Genomic DNA, 20,259 nt, shown 5'->3' with positions numbered 1-20,259 from the left:
TCTGTAACCTCATATAATAGTTTTCAACTCCACTATTACCATCAAGCTGGAGGTCAACTCTAGTTCGATAAAGAGTGTAAGTGGGCATGCCAGGAGCAATACCACACGTACCTTAAAAATAAGGTGTCAACCTTGAGAAGCTACAATACAGGAAAATCGGCTTGCAAACAACATGTAATATTGCTCAGACTCAATATTTTCTGATGAACCTGCTCAGAGGTGTGATGACACACCTCTGGATCAGATGGGACTTGAATCTAAGATCCTGGCTGAGAAGGAGAGGGACACACCCACAGAACCACAAGAGCCCTGAATTCCCCAGAGTACATATTTTGTAATCCAACCTGTTCAGCGATGTTATTGCACACTTCCGAGGCAGGTGTGACTTGAATAGAGGCCTCCTGGCTTAGAGTTAGGGGCACTACTACAGCGCCACAAGTGCCCACATTCCTCAGAATACTGTTCTAGGCTCGCCCATCTTCAGGTGCATCAATTACATTCTATCCATGATAAGATTATTGTGCTATCATCAACCAATCTTCAGTGTCATTTGTGGCGACTCAGTTGCTAAAGCCGTTCATGTCCATATGAGCAAGACTGGGGTTATATGCAGGCTTGGGCTGACAAGTGGCAAGTAATGTCTGTGCCATACAAGTTCCAGGCAATAACAGTTTCCAGCAAGAAGAAATCTAATCATCACCCCTTGACATTCAGTTGTTTTATCATCATTGACATCTCCATTATCAATTCCTGGGGTTATTACTGACTGGAAACTGAATTGAAACCAGCCACATAAATGTGGCCACAAGAGCTGGTCAGAGGCTCAAATTCTGTGGGAATTAACTCCTATCTTGCCCCTCCTCCAAACAAAGCAAGTCAACAATATGATGGGACATTCCCCAATTGTCTGGATGGATGTAGCTCCAACAACACTCAAGAAGCTTAACAGGATCCAAATAAAAGCAGCCTACTTAATTGGCACTCCCTCTAACACTTTGCAAATTCACTCCCTCTACTACAGTAGGAGCAGCATCTATATCTACAAGATGCACTGAAAGAACTCAAAATCTTCTTAGACAGCATCTTCAAAATCCACTATCATCTAAAGCATTAGGGCAGCAGATGAATGGGAACACCATTGCCAGCAAGTACCCCTCCTAGCCACTCATGATCCTGACTTAGATCTATTATTTTTCCTTTACTGTCGCTAGGTAAAAATTCTCATACTCTCTCCCTGACTGCATTGTGGGTCTATCTATTCAGCAAGGAATGTAGCGGTTCAAGAAGGTAGCTCACCACCACTTTTTCTAGGTCAATTAGGTATGGACAATATACGTTGATTGAGCCAGTGATTCCTCACATCTTTTGACTGAATAAAAAAGACACCTTTTTAATAGCATACAAATATTATTTGATAAATCTACAGATGAAGTGAAAATCACTTTCTTCAATGTTTAATTTAAATGTTGAAGTATGAGAAATTAGAAGTTTTTAGTAGTCTTTTGAATTGGTATATTTATCTTTTGCAGGTGATGAAGGTAATTTCTGTTGCTGAACTTTGGATGATGCAGCTGTTGGCTTTGATCTGCAGTTGTAGCCTGCTTTGACATTGCAGTGAAATACTCATTCTGAGGACCACAGGAACATCTTTAGAATCTCCAAAAAAAGGCGACAGTTTACTTTAAAACTGCAGAATATGCATTTCGTTGTGTGGATGATGTAGTTTCACATGTCCTTACTTACGATTTATCAGCCATCTTTAATATAGACTGTTGTAGCTTTTTAACATGAATTTATTTGACAACAAAACAAAGCTAAATGACAAATGTAACAGGAAATTTAAAAGCAATATCAGCAAAGCAAATCTGTTATTTACAGGTACTAAAATCACAGATCTGTTTTATCAAAGCAAGTGTGTTAACAATACTGAAGGTTTTTTGATGTTTTAGCAACAACTTGTCAATTGCCAGCTTGTTCTCTCATATTGCAAGCAGCAACTTCACTCCTGTTTATTCAGGAAAAGTGAGATGTTCTGCAACTCTCAACAATCCTCTTAGAATTTATTCAAGCAGATGCACAGAATGGTTGATCATTTAATGTCATTACAGTAGTGTAGTTCATTGGATCACCTATGCTGTTTAAAAGTCAGTTGCATTGACAACAAAATTAATTCCATTCATTTTTAGAATCCTGTTTCCAGAACAGAATTGATTTAATAATTTAAGAAATACTTTTGTTGAATGGGTTAAGTGTGCAAAGAATAATAGAAGCTTTTCAATTTCTCTGAATCAAGCCAGACCTGAAAATCTTTCTTGCACTCTGCATTTAAGTATTATTTGATTTAAGTGCCCAACTTTTCACTCATCATAAGAATGAAAATTGCATCAAAGAATTTTACTTAAGATTGCATTTTTTTTTCTCACATAGATGGAACCTTCTATAGCTGGCTGCAAGGTAATTGCATTTTCTTATTCTCAGCTTACTTGACTCCTTAGTGAATAGTAATAGTCATATATTATCAAATAGGACTGTGCCTATCTTATTTCTTAGAAACTAGTGTTGAAGCCCTTGTCAAACAAAAGTCAAATATTCAATATATATCAACTTGTTTTTCTTTAATAGGATTACTAGAGTTTCAACAGTCTTAACTATAAAGTACAAGCTAGATCAGAAATCTATATACTAATAACTATTATCAAAAAATGAAACAAACTTTCTGTTTCAGGACTGTGTTTAGAGAAACGATCATTCTATCGAGCAGTTTCTGGTCTGCATACAAGCATCAACATACATCTTAGTGCACGATATTTATTACGAGGTAGGTGTAGAAGTTCATTCTTGTTCCTTTCCATCTGTTGTCCAACACTCTTGTGATCAGTGATAACAATATACTAAATGTTGAATGTTCTGCTGGAAGCACGTAATAAATCCACTGATGTGGCAATGTAGGGGGTCCTCATTGACCAGTCAGTTTTATACATTTTCATACCTTGCTGAAATAAATATATTTCACAGTACTTATGGTCCTGAAACAACTGCAATTGAATACTACCAACCTCTTTGATGGCAACTATCACCAACCTCCTCAACACATTTCATTTTAATTCTTTTATGTGATTTGGGCATCGCTGACGAGAAAAGATGGATGCTTATCCATCCTCACATAGCCATTGAACTGAGTAACTTAAGAGTCATAGAGATGTACAGCATGGAAACAGACTCTATGCCCCTCATGATTTTATAAACCTCTATAAGGTCACCCCTCAGCCTCCGACGCTCCAGGGAAAACAGCTGCAGCCTAATCAACCTCTCCCTGTAGCTCAAATCCTCCAACTCTGGCAACATCCCTGTAAATCTTTTCTGAACCATTTCCAGTTTCACAACATCTTTCCGATAGGAAGGAGACCAGAATTGCATGCAGTATTCCAAGAGTGGCCTAACCAATGTCCTGTACAGCCGCAACATGACCTCCCAACTCCTGTACTCAAAACTGTGACCAATAAAAGAAAGCATACCAAATGCCACCTTCACTATCCTATCTACCTGCGACTCCACTTTCAAGGAGCTATCAACCTGCACTCCAAGATCTCTTTGTTCAGCAATATTCCCTAGGTCCATACCTGCTAAGATTATGCTTTCCCAAAATGCAGCACCTCACATTTATCTAAATTAAACTCCATCTGCCACTTCTCAGCCCATTGGCCCATCTGATCAAGATCCCGTTGTAATCTGAGGTAACCTTCTTTGCTGTCCACTGCATCTCCAATTTTGGTGTTCTCTGCAAACTTACCAACTATACCTCTTATGCTCTCATCCAAATCATTTATATAAATGATGAAAAGTCGTGGACCCAGCAGTGATCTTTGTGGCACTCTAAGTAGCACCAACTTGCTAAGTAATTTTAGTAGGTGGTTAGGAAATTATCTTCATCCAGTCTCACCCAATTCAATGTTAGCCAGAGAATCACCTGGAATGATTTACTTTCCACTATTTCAGAGTGTTACCTTTGAAGTGCCTACCTTTGGTTCACTCCTACTTCTCATCAACACACTGCCCTTGGTGATATAATATGGATTCCATATGTACCCAGATGACACCCAGCTTGACCTCATCATGTCTCTGATTTGTCACACTGCTGATCTGATATCCAATACCTATGGACAAAAATGCCCTCTATCTAAGGACATTGAACCTGCTGTTTTTGGTCTCCACCACAAACTCCTGTCCCTAGCTGTGTTTTGAGGTTGAGCTAGACCATTCACAACCTTTGATTGACCTACCAAGCACAAATGCTGTCCTCCAAGACTGCCTCATCCATTATTGAGTTTGCTATCCCTCAGCTCATCTGTTGAAATCCTCATTTATGCCTTTACCTTTGCATTTAACTATTTTAATACTCTCCTGGCTGGCTTTCCATTTTCCACCCTTCATCCAGAACTCTCACTAAGGTGAGTTCATCATTGCCTGTGTCCACTGATCTACACTTGTCTTGCAGTTGGATAATGACTTGATTTTCAAACTCTTTATTTTCAACTCCTTCCACAGCTTCAATCTTATCACTGTAATCACCTTTAGTCTAACAATCCTTTGACATCTCTGTGCTCATTCAACTTTGATCTCTTGTGCATCCCTGGTTTTAGCTACTCCATCATTGGTGGCTGTGTCTCTGGCTATTTAAACTCAAATTCTCTTCCTCTTTTTAAACCCATCTATCTCTCTTTCTGAGAACGTTGAAATCCACCTATCATTCAAGCTTTTGATCACCTGTTCTTCATATCCCCAAACTGATGTCAAATTTTGTTTCACAGTGCTCCTGTGAAGTGCTACGAGATGTTTCACTGATGTTGTATAACAGTTATTATGTTAAACCCTAAACTAGAACTTTGGCTTTTTACACACTGATTGTCCTGCATTCTTTTTCATTCCCTCCCACTATCCCGAACTGTTAATCCATTCTTCTGACTGATATTTATGTCTAGAAATCTACTTCAAGAAAAGAAAACTATTTTTGTTTCATCGACTTTCTCCAACAATAACAATTTTGGAAATAGCAATTTTATAGAAAAGGTATTAGCTGAAAACTCTAACAATTTCAGCCAATTGAAAGCTGGAGGTTGGAAGATAGAAAAAGGGAGTGACCAGGTAACTGGTGCATTACAAACAAATGGAAACAGGAAGGATTAGTGATGCAAGGGTATGATATATTCCAGGCCAGGGAGTTATTAGAACTAGTAAACTCTTCTGCAGGCCATGAATTACAGAAGCAATTGCAAATCAAACAAAAGAGTATTTATAAATATAGAGGTGGTGACAATCAAATTAAGTCTTAGTCAAGTTTGCTACAGGTAATCTTTTTGTTGTGGATGTGAAACTCGCACTGAAACCTTGTTTCTATTTTCTTCATGGAGGAGCAGCATGCCCGAATCGTCGATTCTCCTGCGCCTTGGATGCTGCCTGATCTGCACTTTTCCAGCAACACATTTTCAGCTGGTCCACACCCCCCACCAACCCAATCTCCACTCCCAGCACCTTCCCCTGCAACCGCAAGAAATGCAAAACTTGCGCCCACACCTCCCCCCTTACTTCCCTCCAAGGCTCCAAGGGATCCTTCCATATCCGCCACAAATTCACCTGCACCTCCACACACATCATTTACTCATCCGCTGCGGCCTCCTCTATATTGGGGAGACAGGCTGCCTACTTGCGGAATGTTTCAGAGATCACCTCTGGAACACCCAGACCAACCAACCCAACCACCCTGTGGCACAACACTTCAACTCCCCCTCCCACTCCACCAAGGACATGCAGGTCCTTGGACTCCTCCATCGCCAGACCATAGCAACACAACACCTGGAGGAAGAGTGCCTCATCTTCCCCCAGGAACGCTCCAACCACAAGGGATGAACTCAGATTTCTCTAGTTTCCTCATCTCCCCTCCCCCCACTTTGTCTCAGTCCCAACCCTCGAACTCAGCACCACCTTCCTAACCTGCAATCTTCTGCCTGACCTCTCCGCCCCCACCCCCATTCTGGCCTATCACCATCACCTATCACCCTCACCTTAACCTCCTTCCACCTATCGCATTTCCAACACCCCTCCCCTAAAACCCTCCTCCCTACAATTTTATCTTAGCCTGCTTGGCACACTTTCCTCATTCCTGAAGAAGGGCTCATGCCCGAAACATCGATTCTCCTGCTCCTTGGATGCTGCCTGACCTGCTGCGCTTTTCCAGCAACACATTTTCATCATGCCCAAGCATTTTCAAGATGAAGTGTTTCGAGCTTTACATTAATTGGCACATACAAGGTCAAGCAAAACACTACAAAACAAAAGCTATCCATATATTTTTGTAAATCTGAAGCATCTCTCATACTGATCTCCTACACTGATCAGCTGACTAACGTACATTGAGCTCGTGTTAATAGATAATTTGTTACGATTGGGTAAAGATTGTTCAGAATGCCCATTTTGTTAATTCATTGACATTGCTGTTCAATTAATAAGTTAAAATGTATTTGTTTTAATGTTTAGTTTGGATATTAAAACAAGAGGATCAAGTGTATCCAAGCTAATGTAAAGTAAACTTTCTTTGCACAGATACCTGGTATGAAAGAAAGTGGGGACATAACATCACAGAATTCAAGCAGCGGTTTGATGCGCAGATTACTAATGGAGAAGGACCACGGAGACTCCGAAATCTTTACTTCTTGTACCTCATAGAGTTGAGGGCTTTAGCGAAAGTGTTGCCTTTCTTTGAGCGCTCTACCTTCCAACTTTACACAGGAAACAATGCACAGGATACAAAAAATAAAAAACTTCTCCTGGAAATTCTTCACTTGGCCAAGTAAGCAATTGTTTATTAAAAGCAACCTTAGGTTGTTAACAAGCTTTGTAAAAAGGTACTGTGTCAAATGATCAGTAATGGCTTCATAACTCTTCCTTGGCTTTTAAGAAACCTGTTTGTACCCTATGCTTTAAGCAGTCTCTTGCAAGATTTGTCAAATAAATTGGTTTGTTGTGATCACATTAAGAAACTAGACCAAATTAGCTCTGTTTTCTACTTTGAAATCTAGATGATGATAGCAAGTTTGATGAAAGAGCTAAATCCACAAAGCACCTGGCAACTCCCATTATCCATAAAGAAATCCTTTTTAGTGCAGAGCTGATAACTTACAGAAAAATTCTGTGTGTGATGCTTTTAATTACTGGTCATTTACATACATAAGGATTTGCCTAATGTCAAATGATTAAAAGCAGCACCTGTCACATGGGTTGCAGCAGATAGTTTGACTATTTTTAATCCAAATTCCTCAATTTACTTCAGTATTGCAAATGAAAACATTTTACCTTCTAAGAGTATGTTACATGAATGAATTTTTGAAATTCATAAGTAAGTAATGAATACTTGGCACCTACTTACAGTTCTATAATCATACCAATGGTACAAGATAAAAGTAGCATTTTACCACTCCATTTCACAGCACACATGATTATGGCACAGTGGCTCAGTGGTTAGCACTGCTGCTTCACAGTGCTAGGGACCCAGGTCCAATTCTACCCTCGGGTGGAGCCTATGTGGAGTTTTCACTTTCTTCCCATGTCTGCATGGGTTTCCTCCCACAGTCCAGAGGTGTACAGGTTGGGTGGAATGGCTATGGGCAATTTAGCATAGCCAATCCACTCTAACCTGCACATCTTTGGACTGTGGGAGGAAACCTGAACACCTGGAGGAAACCCATGCAGACAGTCACTTGAGGCTGGAATTGAACTGGGTCCCTGGCGCTGTGAGGCAGCAGTGCTAACCACTAAGCCACCGTGCCCATGCCCCAAATCTCCTGTATTCTTTCTCAGTTTATATCCCTTAATTTATTAATTTTAAATTTCAAGAACACCAGTTTTTTACTCATGCTTTCATATTGATGGTAAGATAAGTCTTACAACAGATCCCTTGACAGAACATTGCCTACATCCCCAAAATCTATTTACATGCTCATTTTTGTATCACTGTCATTTCACTATCGATATGATTATATATCCTTCTAATACTAAGTACCTAAGTCATTCTAATAAATCTCTGATGTAGGACCTTGTCAAATAAATATGCGTATAGTTGTCATTCATTGTATCCATATTTTTTATGACCAAGTAAATTCAGAGAAAATTGATAATGGACAATATATTGGGAATCACATTTCTGTTGTTACTCAGTCATGGATTTCCAAGTAGTAACAAAGTATAACAAAAACAGAAGTTGCTGGAAAAGCTGAGGAAGGTCACTGGACCCAAAATGTTAACTCTGATTCCTCTTCACAGATGCTGCCAGACCTGCTGAGCTTTTCCAGCAACTTCTGTTTTTATTTCTGATTTACAGCATGCGCAGTTCTTTCAGTTTTTATTTTGTAGTAACAAAGTGTTCTATCCTAGATCATTTCCCTTTCCCTTTGATGAACATTCCTTGTTTGCTGGGGAAACAAAGGAAGCTGAAAATCTCAAGGTAACAATATACTAAAATCTTTTTATACTTAGTGAGACTAAGGGTCAATTGTAAGCCATGGTTCATTTAATGCAGATATATTTTTTGGTTAGAAAAAAATGCAGCAAGATGATGACTGCCACAGTAGGTAGTGCACTAACTACATAAGCTCCTTAGTGAAATCTGTTTAACTCCAGGTACTATGTCAGACGCTATGCTAAAAAGGATTTTCCTTATGAATTTATGAACTTATAGCAAATCTCTAATAACACATAAACCAATATAATGTCTATTTTCTAGTCCATACTTTGAATTGTTTCAGAGTTCTCTACCATTAAATAAGAATACACTAGCTATCTGGTTGAATCAGAGTGTCAGGCCAGTTATAACATTTGGCTAGATACCTAGTGTGTGATTCAGAATAATGCCAGGAGCATGGGTTTGATTCCTGTTCCAGCTGAGACAGACTGCGACTGACTTTCTTGCCCTCCCCCTAGGAATGGACAGCAACAGGAGCTCTCTACTGAAAAACATGCCTAGAAAAAGCTCAGGATGAAGTATCAACAGGCAATGAGCCAATGACCTGCCTTCAGGCAGAACACTCACAAATTAATAAGGTTATAGCTACTGACTCATAGTGCCAAGGGAAATTCAGTTATTAGTTGGGGTTTTGATACAGGGACTGTTATGACACATTTATGAATACTGAGCTGAAAAGACCAGAACATTCTAAATTTCACTTCTGATCAATATTGAATTACCCTAATTTAGCCATGAAATCCATAGAATTTATGCAGTTGGTCTCTAAGTACAAATAGAGGGCAAAGAAGGAAATATAATTTGGGAACAACTTGAGATTTCCATTGCTGATTATTTTCCTGACACTTGCTGGAAGTAGAAATAGGTGAACATTAGTGAATCGGATTGTCAGACAAATGTTCTTTATTCAAAAACAGGATGTTTTAATCATAATCCAATCTGATTAAATAATTCATAATTTCTAGTGAAGATCTTTATGATAATATTTTATTGTTTGAATGATTTCATGTATCAGTCAAACGTCCTTTGTCCTATCCAGACTCTCCTGATTCTAAAGGAATCAATTGAGTTGATTTTCCAGACAATGTTAATGTAATGTCAAAACATGTGGTACAATATAGAAATTCGTTTGGATTTTACTAATAGTGGTGAATGAAAATTGGCAGCCATTTACTTCAAGTTAAAAATCAAAAATCACCCTATCACCCCTTCCAGAGAATCTAGGAGGTGATATTGAAGAATCTTTAATGAATGACCTAGTCTGATCCAGTAAGTATCAATTAAAACTTTTAATTTATTGCTAAATTAGGTATAGAAATAAAAATAAAGATAGGAGGAATAAAGATGCGATTATTGGATAAGGAATGATTAATTTTAAAAACACTGATTAAATTCTGTGACTCCACACTTTTAAAATTTAATTTGGTTGTTTACATACCTACATTTCACTTCACAAGCCTAACCTTTTCAAGCAAATTTTATATGGAATGCAAACATGCTGCAACTTACAGAATTATCTCTTTCAAAGGCAAGAACCATAGTGAGGTTTAGCAAGGGATAACGCAAATCATGAAGATACAGTTTGTCAAGCATGTTTTCTCTCCACAAGGAAGATAATGACTTACTGCAATTTTTTTTTTAATGTGTGGATTTAGGGGGTGGACAAAATGTATTGTGCACCCCAACATTGCTGGTCTCTAGTGTTAAACTGACATTATTGCCTCCTCATACGACAGCCAAGTTAAGCCAAGGAACGCAAGCAATTAGAATCAAAAATCAACTAATGACAGTTGGCAGGAGTAAACCAACTGTTCTAGAGACCCTGTCCATGATGATTAAGAAGGTGTTGGTAGCAGAGGCTGCAATTGTCAACTACTTCCAATGGTCGATGACCAATGGTTCCTCTGAACTATGTGGCTATTCACAGCAATCAATGTCAGAATACTAATCGCAATATTAGCATTCAGCAATTGCCCAGCTAGGAAGAAAATTAGAGGGACCACTGTTTATGAACTTACAAGAGACAGAGAATGAAGATTTGATTTTATTATTTTCATGTTATTTTGTTATTTTCATACAGTGAAAAGCATTGTTTTGCGTGCTCCCAGGCAAATCATACCATACCAAAGTACATTAATGTAATAACTCAAAATGCAGAATATAGTGTTACAACTACAAAGAAGGTGTGCAGAGAGAGATCAGCTTTAATCTGAGAGGTCTGTTCATAAGTCTAATAACAGATAAGAAGCAGTTCTTAAATCTGTTGGTCACATTTTCAAACCTTTATATCTTCAGCCCAATGGAAGAAAGTACTAGAGTGGTCTTTGATTTTGTTCACTGCTTTCTCGAAGTTTAGACAGAATCAATGGAAGGAAGGCTGATTTGTGTGATGGACTGGACCACATTCTCAACTCATTAATTTCTTACTGTCTTGGGCAGGGCAGTTGTCATACCAAGCCATGATGCATCCGGATAGGATGCTTTCTATGATACATCTGTAAGAGGAGCAGGGTAGAGTGTACGAACCTGAGGCTTTTTTCACCCACCTGCTGGGGGCCAGCATGATAACTCCAGCAGAGACAACCAGAGAACAGGCTGGCATGCTGCAAAGCAACTGACATGAAGCAATTTTAGGTGCAGCACATTCTTCAAAGTTCCCAAGGATGCTGATGAACCTTTGGAATCTGATGCTGACCTGTTACCCAGCTAAAGCTGCAAAATCTACAGACATAACGGGCAAACTTTTTACAGAGGGTGGTTTGCTTGTGGAATGAACTCCCTGAGGAAGTGGTGGATGTGGGCACAGGTCACAACATTTAAGACATTTGTATAAGTACATTTATAGGAAAGCCTCTGAAGGATTTGGTTCAGGAATAGGTAAGTGGGACTAGTTTAGTTTGGGATTATGTTCAGCATGGGCTGGTTGGACTGAAGAGTCACACAGCAAGGAAACAGACCCTATGATATGTCTCAGGAATGCACACTATAGCATGTAATACACCAGAAATGTTTGACCGTACTGAAAACATTTCAGATTGCATTAATTTTGATACATTTGTTAGTTAGACAAAGAATAGCATGTGATTGAGATTATTGGGGATGATTCACTGATATCAGACATTCAGTAATTTGGGGGATATCGTCTAAAAGGTGACCAGAAACGTCCATTCTTCTTGACATTATACAATATTTCAGGCATCAAGTGCTAACTGTGAGCATGGGTTTAGCCTCATGAACTTGATTAAGTGTAAATCCAGAAAGAAATTATGATAGATCACCTGGGCAATTTAATGCAAATTAAGTTGTACATTTCATTTGCATAAAATATCAACCTGAATAAAATATACAACAAATGAACAACAAATCAAGATAGACACACAAAAGCTGCCAACTAGTGCCCTCTCTTGGTCAAGTCGCATATGTGGCGAACGTAGGAACACCATTAAATGGGTTCTGAGGTGAGCAAACAATTTTGTTTATTTGAGCAGGTAGAATACCTGTGGTTGTAAAGTAATGAACACTTTTAATGGTTAAAAAACTGCAATGTAGCTTTCCCTCAATAGATATGATTGCTGCTTAGTCTACTTCAGGTTCTGAACATGAATCCCACACCATCATTCATAACAGGACTGTAGGGCTAAGATGCAATCTATTGGTTATGGGGTTTCTTCACTCAGTTCATTATATGTTGCTTCTGTTTTGGCATGCAAGTAGTCTTGTTTTGTGGCTTTACCAGGTTGACACCTCATTTTTTTTGCCATGTCTGGTACTGCTCATGGCACGCTCTCATGCACTCTTCACTGAACTAGGATTAATTTCCCTGAGCATGATGGTAATGTTATATTGGGGGTTATGCTGAGCAATCAGGTTACATATTATAGTTGACTATGATTCTCCTGATAACCCAAATTTTCCTCCATAGATGTTCAGTTTTGAGTTTAGTCTGTTCGAAGTAGATTTCATTTAGAATGATGGTGCCACATAACAAAAATTGACCATTTTTCACAATTACTACAGCATTATTTTGATCAGATTTTCTTTTTGACTGACCATATTTGTATACAAATCAGGTTACATAGGATTTCTATGGCTATTTTGAAGCTCTGTGTAACAGGAATTTGTGGGTGAGTCCCCTGCATTTTGGATATAAAATAAAATTGCAATATGTCAAATGCATCAAGATTTGCTTTTAAAGTCCAGAGCCCTGTATAGCATTAATAAAGCTAATTCAGCTGCAATGGAGATGAAATGCTACAGAATGGTAGGGGTTAATCTGGAGACAGTTCATCCTGTCACATGTCTGTATCTTGGAGTTCAGAACAGCACTGTCCATTCTCAATGAATAGATTGTGGCGTGGATTGGTAACAAAAAGAAAATTTTTAAAATTTAGTGGTACAACAAAATATTATAATCTGCATTTTTTCCAATTGTAGGAAGAATTTCGTCTGCATTTCAAAAATATTTCAAGAATAATGGATTGCGTTGGTTGCTTTAAATGTAGACTCTGGGGCAAGCTTCAGGTCAGTATTAAGACATCTCCTCAAAAACAAATTCTAAAACTACCTCAAGTCTGATGAGATATTAATATATTGCTGTATATCAAAGACACAGGGATTGGGTACTGCTTTGAAAATCCTGTTCTCGGAGAAGCAAATAAAAAACTTACCAGAATCTGGTCCATCTCAAAGATTCCACCTGAAACGTCAAGATATTGTTGCACTCCTTAATGCTTTTGGCAGGTGAGAGTTTTTCCAATTTTTAAATGCTAATCAACACATTTATGTTGAAATTAATTTATTATTTGTGTTTTATTGAATTTTTTTTTGGGGGGGGAGGGGAGTTTAATTCTAGGATGGCTTAATTGTAAAAGAAATGGATAGACAAACCAGCTTTTTCTGAGCCTGTGCTCCCACATGGTTGTCAGAAGGTGGAAGTAGAATAGTGGAGATTGCAGTACCTCCTTTACCTCCCAAGTGTGAAATACATGACTACATACCAGCAACACAATTAGTTATTTATCACTAGGTACATAACAAATTGCGACAAAAACAAATTGCTGGTGAAGCACAGCAGGTCTGGCAGCATCTATGGTGAGTTAACATTGAGTCCAGTGACTTCATTTGAATTTCTGTTTTAGTTTTAGATCTCCACAGTTTTTTGTTTTATATAAAAAGTTGCTCTTTGGCTAGAATGGCAAGCTCTTAATTTATATTTTCCCTCCATCCAAGGCAAATTCCCTGGGAGTGCTGTGCTTAATGTAAATAGGTACTTATATCAACTATGAATCCTTGGGATTTAAATTGGAGGTCATAAATTCCATTCTCCTTTTCTGCTGCAATCCAGGAGTTTGGGATTACAACTCATTTGCAATTCAATTTAGAAAAGGTTTCTGACACCAGCAGACACCAAGTTCTCTTTTGTATTTGAATACTGTTCAAATTCTTGACTATTAAATATTTGTCTGACAAGGTCATTTTAACAGTGAAGCATAATAGTGATCATTTCTTTTGTTACAGAATTTCCACAAGTATCCAGGAGCTTCAGAACTTCACCGAGTTACTGGAAACTGTACAATAATGGGTCCAAACTGCCCATTAGTTGTTAACGCAAAGGACAGTTCTATTCCCCTCATTAACACCATATAACTTTTGCAACAAAGAAATGTAATTGAATTCTACAGCTTGAGTCTGTAATGGTTTGTTTTTAAAAACAATCACTGATCACTCCTGGGCAGCTGCCTAAATTTTACTGAATGTGAAAATGGATTGAAATTGAGTCATGTTGTGCTATGAAATAGCTTGGTCTGTGAAGGGAATATCAATGATTATTCTGTACCTTTCTATTGCTAAATTTTCTAATCTAAATACTGGCAAATGTGTTGCATGTTTTTGATTCTAAATGTTTACACGGGTGAAATGTTACTGATTTTAAACTCAGGTTGAGTTTACAAGAATGCACTGTTCGCAAACTTTGATTTCTTGTGTTATTGAAAATGTAACTTGGTAATGAATTTCAATCTGGTTATTGTGTTAGTGAAGTACAATTACAAAATTATTGTAACTTTGCTAACCTCAGCATTTTGTATTGTGAAAGTGGATGGGTAAAGCTCTTTCTACTTTTGCTCAACAAGTACAGATGCATAGTTCTTTCAAGGTGGAGTTGCAGGTAGACTGGGTGAAGAAAGCATTTGGCATGCTTGCCTTCATTGGCCGGAACATGGAGTATATGAGTTGGAAGGTCCTGTTTCAGCCACATAAAACATTGATGACGCCACTATAATATTGCATACAATTCTGATTGCGCTTCAATAGGAAGGATGAAATTAAACTTGAGAGAGTGCTGAAAACATTTACAAAGGTATTGCTGGGGCTAGAGGGTTTAAGCTATAGGGAGAATAGGCTATGGCTTTTTTCCCTTGGCGTGTCATAGGCTGAGGGGTGAGCTTAGAGATTTATAAAATCATAACGGCATGGTTAGGGTGAATAGACAAGGTCTTTTTCCTAGAGAAGGGGAGTCCAAACTAGAGGGCATAGTTTAAGGTGAGAGGGGAATGATTAAGAAAGGACCTGAGGGACAACTTTTTCATGCAGAGGGGGGGGGGGGGTACGTGTATGGAATGAGCTGCCAGATGAAGTGGTGGATGCTGGTACAATTACAGCATTTAAAAGGCATTTGGATGGGTATATGAACAGGAAGGGTTGAGAGAGATATGGGCCAAGTGCTGGCAAATGGGATGGGTGGTTGATCCGGACGAGTCAGACTGAAGGACTTGTTTCTCTGCTGTGGCCGGGTATAAAAGAATACCTTGGAAATATTGCACTAGTGCAGTCAGTTTTCACAGTGGGCATCGTCTTAGCATAACTTTGTGCTGCACACCATAAAGTTTGGTCTACATTATTTCAAGCTTCATTATTTGAGATTCTTACACTTAAAAGAAACTTGCTGATCTGACTACATTTGTGGATTCAAGTCTAGCTGTCAGAAGAGAAAGTATTATGCATCCTAATGAAATGTGAGATTGCATTCTAATATTTCCATGGCATTTGAGTGTGAAAAGTATGACTGTTGTGGAAAGTTTTGGATGGTTAAAATTATAGAAAAAAGCATGACTTTGTTGTACTTGATAACTTATTTTAAAAACAGCCAGAATGTTATTTGCAATGAAAACTCTTTCATGGTTTTGTTTAAATATTGTATGACTTATAGGATAAAGGGGGAGATTTACAACTTGAAACTATTGCATGGGAATTTCATTGTCATAGAATCACACAGTATGGAAACAGACCCTTCACTCCAATTAGTCCATACCGACCATGTTCCCAAACCAAACTCGTCCCACTTGCCAGTTTGTAGCACACATCTCTCCAAATCATTCTTTTTAATTAACTTCTCCAAACATCTTTTAAATTTTCTAACTGTACCTGCATCCACTACTTCCTCTGGCAGTTCAATCTACATATGAACCACTGTTTTAAAAAAATAAGTTGCCCCTCATTGTCCTTTATAAATCTTTCTCTGCTGACCTTAAAAAAAATTGCTCCCTAGTTTTGAACACCCCACACCCTAGGGAAAGGACTCTTGCTGTTCACCTTTTCTATGTCCAGCATCCCTTTTAAACATCTGTAAGGTTACCCCTCCACCTCCTACACTCCAGTGAAAAAGTTCCAGTCTATCTAGGCTACCTTTATAACTCAAATCCTCCATTCCCAGCAACATTCTAGTTAATCTTTTCTGCACCTTCTTGGATTTAATAATATCCTTCCTACTGTAGGATGACCAGAACTGTTTATAGTACCTATACTCCAGAAGTGGCCTCACCAACATCCTTTTCAACTTCAATATGACATCCCAATTCCCAGGCTCGAAAGGTCTGATCAATTAAGGTATGTATGCTAAACACCTTAATCATCTTGTCACATTTCAAAGAATTATGTACCTGAACCCCTAAGTATCTCTGTTCCACAGCACTACCAAGGCCCTAACATTAATTATACAAGTCTTGCCCTTGTTTGCTTTACCAAAATTTAAGATCTGACATGTATCCAAATTAAACTTCATCTGTCATTCCTCAGCCTATTGACCTAATTTATCAAGATCTCTTTGTTATATTAGATAACGTCACTGTCCTCTATACCACCAATTTTGTGTCACCCACAAACATTAACCATGTCGTCCAAATTCTCATCCAAATCATTTCTGTTAATGACAAACAGAAGTAGTACTAATCCCTATGGAACACTGCTGCTCACAGGCCTTCAGTCCGAAAAACAACTCTCCTCCACCAGCACACTCTGTCTCCTACTGTCAAGTCAATTTTATATCCAATTGACAAGCTAATTCTGAATCCCATATGATCTAACTTTATTGATTATTCCATCATTTCTATGAATTGGATTCTATAAGACCATAAGATATAGGATCAGACTTAAGCCATTTGGTCCATTGAGTCTGCTCTGCCATTTGATCATGACAAATATATTTCTGAACCCCATCTTCCTGCCTTCTCCCTGTAACCCTTGATCCTTGTATTAATCAAAACTCTATCCATCTCTTTCTTAAATACATTTGATGACATGTGTTCTACAGATTCACCATCCTCTGGCTGAAGAAATGCCTCATCATCTCAGTTCTAGAGGGTCATCCCTTCACTCTGAGGCTATGCCCTCAGGTCTTACTCTCTCGTACTAATGGAAACATCTCTCCATCCATTATATCTAGGCCTCTCAGTATTCTGTTGTGGTTCTGTTTGCCGAGGTGGGAATTTGTCTTGCAAACATTTCGTCCCCTGTGTAGGTGACATCCTCAGTGCTTGGGAGCCTCCTGTGAAGCGCTTCTGTGCTGTTTCCTCCGGCATTTATAGTGGCCTGTCTCTGCCGCTTCCGGTTGTCAGTTCGAGCTGTCCGCTGTAGTGGCCGGTATATTGGGTCCAGGTCGATGTGTTTGTTGATAGAGTCTGTGGATGAGTGCCATGCCTCTAGGAATTCCCTGGCTGTTCTCTGTTTGGCTTGCCCTATAATGGTAGTGTTGTCCCAGTTGAATTCATGTTGCTTGTCGTCTGTGTGTGTGGCTACTAAGGATAGCTGGTCGTGTCGTTTCGTGGCTAGTTGGTGTTAGTGTATACGGATCGTTAACTGTCTTCCTGTTTGTCCGATGTAGTGTTTTGTGCAGTCCTTGCATGGGATTTTGTACACTACATTAGTTTTGCTCATGTTGGGTATTGGGTCCTTCGTTCTGGTGAGTTGTTGTCTGAGCGTGGCTGTTGGTTTGTGTGCTGTTATGAGTCCTAGTGGTCGCAGTAGTCTGGCTGTCAGTTCAGAAATGCTCCTGATGTATGGGAGTGTGGCTAGTCCTTTGGGTTGCGGCATGTCCTCGTTCCGTTGTCTCTCCCTTAGGCATCTGTTGATGAAATTGCGAGGGTATCCGTTTTTGGTGAACACCTTGTATAGGTGTTCCTCTTCCTCTTTTTGCAGTTCTGGTGTACTGCAGTGTGTTGTGGCCCTTTTGAATAGTGTCCTGATGCAACTTCGTTTGTGTGTGTTGGGGTGGTTGCTTTCATAGTTTAGGACTTGGTCTGTGTGTGTGGCTTTCCTGTAAACCTTTGTGGTGAATTCTCTGTTCGGTGTTCTCTGTACCATCACGTCTAGGAATGGGAGTTGGTTGTCCTTTTCTTCCTCTCTAGTGAATCGGATTCCTGTGAGTGTGGCGTTGATGATCTGGTGTGTGTTCTCTATTTCTGTGTTTTTAATTATTACAAAGGTGTCATCCACATATCTGACCCAGAGTTTGGGTTGAATTTGTGGTAAGACGGTTCGTTCTAACCTTTGCATTACTGCTTCTGCTATGAGTCCAGAGATCGGTGAGCCCATGGGTGTTCCGTTGATTTGTTCGTATATTTGGTTATTGAATGTGAAGTGTGTTGTGAGGCACAAGTCCAGTAGTTTAAGTATGCCGTCTTTGTTGATAGGTTCAATGTCCTGTTGTCTGTTATGTCTGTCCAGCAGGTTGGCTATTGTTTCTTTGGCTAGGGTTTTGTCGATGGAGGTGAACAGTGCCGTTACATCGAATGAGACCATAGTTTCTTCCTTGTCTATGTGTATATTTCTGATGATGTCCAAGAATTCCTGTGTCGATTGTATAGATTGTCTGGATCCGCTGATCAGGTGTTTCAGTTTCTGCTGTAGTTCTTTGGCCAGTTTGTGTTAAAAACCTCTCCCAAAGTGCACAAACCAGACATCCCACTCAGACCCATAGTATCACTATCAGGGACACCATCACACAAACTGGCCAAAGAACTACAGCAGAAACTGAAACACCTGATCAGCAGATCCAGACAATCTATACAATCGACACAGGAATTCTTGGACATCATCAGAAATATACACATAGACAAGGAAGAAACTATGGTCTCATTCGATGTAACGGCACTGTTCACCTCTATCGACAAAACCCTAGCCAGAGAAACAATAGCCAACCTGCTGGACAGACATAACAGACAACAGGACATTGAACCTATCAACAAAGACGGCATACTTAAACTACTGGACTTGTGCCTCACAACGCACTTCACATTCAACAACCAAATATACGAACAAATCAACGGAACACCCATGGGCTCACCGATCTCTGGACTCATAGCAGAAGCAGTAATGCAAAGGTTAGAACGAACTGTCTTACCACAAATTCAACCCAAACTCTGGGTCAGATATGTGGATGACACCTTTGTAATAATTAAAAACACAGAAATAGAGAACACACACCAGATCATCAACGCCACACTCACAGGAATCCGATTCACTAGAGAGGAAGAAAAGGACAACCAACTCCCATTCCTAGACGTGATGGTACAGAGAACACCGAACAGAGAATTCACCACAAAGGTTTACAGGAAAGCCACACACACAGACCAAGTCCTAAACTATGAAAGCAACCATCCCAACACACACAAACGAAGTTGCATCAGGACACTATTCAAAAGGGCCACAACACACTGCAGTACACCAGAACTGCAAAAAGAGGAAGAAGTACACCAATACAATGTATTCACCAAAAACGGATACCCTCGCAATTTCATCAACAGATGCCTAAGGGAGAGACAACGGAACGAGGACATGCCGCAACCCAAAGGACTAGCCACACTCCCATACATCAGGAGCATTTCTGAACTGACAGCCAGACTACTGCGACCACTAGGACTCATAACAGCACACAAACCAACAGCCACGCTCAGACAACAACTCACCAGAACGAAGGACCCAATACCCAACATGAGCAAAACTAATGTAGTGTACAAAATCCCATGCAAGGACTGCACAAAACACTACATCGGACAAACAGGAAGACAGTTAACGATCCGTATACACTAACACCAACTAGCCACGAAACGACACGACCAGCTATCCTTAGTAGCCACACACACAGACGACAAGCAACATGAATTCAACTGGGACAACACTACCATTATAGGGCAAGCCAAACAGAGAACAGCCAGGGAATTCCTAGAGGCATGGCACTCATCCACAGACTCTATCAACAAACACATCGACCTGGACCCAATATACCAGCCACTACAGCAGACAGCTCGAACTGACAACCGGAAACGGCAGAGATAGGCCACTATAAATGCCGGACGAAACAGCACAGAAGCACTTCACAGGAGGCTCCCAAGCACTGAGGATGTCACCTAGACAGGGGACGAAATGTTTGCAAGACAAATTCCCACCTCGGCGAACAGAACCACAACAACGAG

The 20,259-nt window shown here is 39.6% G+C and overlaps 1 protein-coding gene across 1 annotated transcript in view; it reads left to right on the top strand.

Moving 5' to 3' along the window:
- Window positions 1-17,321, top strand: part of ero1a (endoplasmic reticulum oxidoreductase 1 alpha) — a 36,109-nt gene extending 18,788 nt beyond the window's left edge. Inside the window, exons 9-16 of the mRNA XM_072568719.1 lie at window positions 1,530-1,538; window positions 2,428-2,454; window positions 2,726-2,818; window positions 6,598-6,844; window positions 8,425-8,494; window positions 12,947-13,033; window positions 13,119-13,252; window positions 14,030-17,321. Coding sequence (XP_072424820.1) covers window positions 1,530-1,538; window positions 2,428-2,454; window positions 2,726-2,818; window positions 6,598-6,844; window positions 8,425-8,494; window positions 12,947-13,033; window positions 13,119-13,252; window positions 14,030-14,090 — 728 coding nt within the window. The 3' untranslated portion in view covers window positions 14,091-17,321. The remainder of the gene's footprint in view (window positions 1-1,529; window positions 1,539-2,427; window positions 2,455-2,725; window positions 2,819-6,597; window positions 6,845-8,424; window positions 8,495-12,946; window positions 13,034-13,118; window positions 13,253-14,029) is intronic.
- Window positions 17,322-20,259: the final 2,938 nt, after the last annotated feature.

The sequence above is a fragment of the Chiloscyllium punctatum genome, chromosome 4, assembly GCF_047496795.1.
Source record: "Chiloscyllium punctatum isolate Juve2018m chromosome 4, sChiPun1.3, whole genome shotgun sequence".
Classification (NCBI taxonomy): Eukaryota; Metazoa; Chordata; class Chondrichthyes; order Orectolobiformes; family Hemiscylliidae; genus Chiloscyllium; species Chiloscyllium punctatum.
The sequence above is the reverse complement of the archived record's forward strand: the minus strand, read 5'-3'. Positions and strand labels throughout refer to the sequence as shown.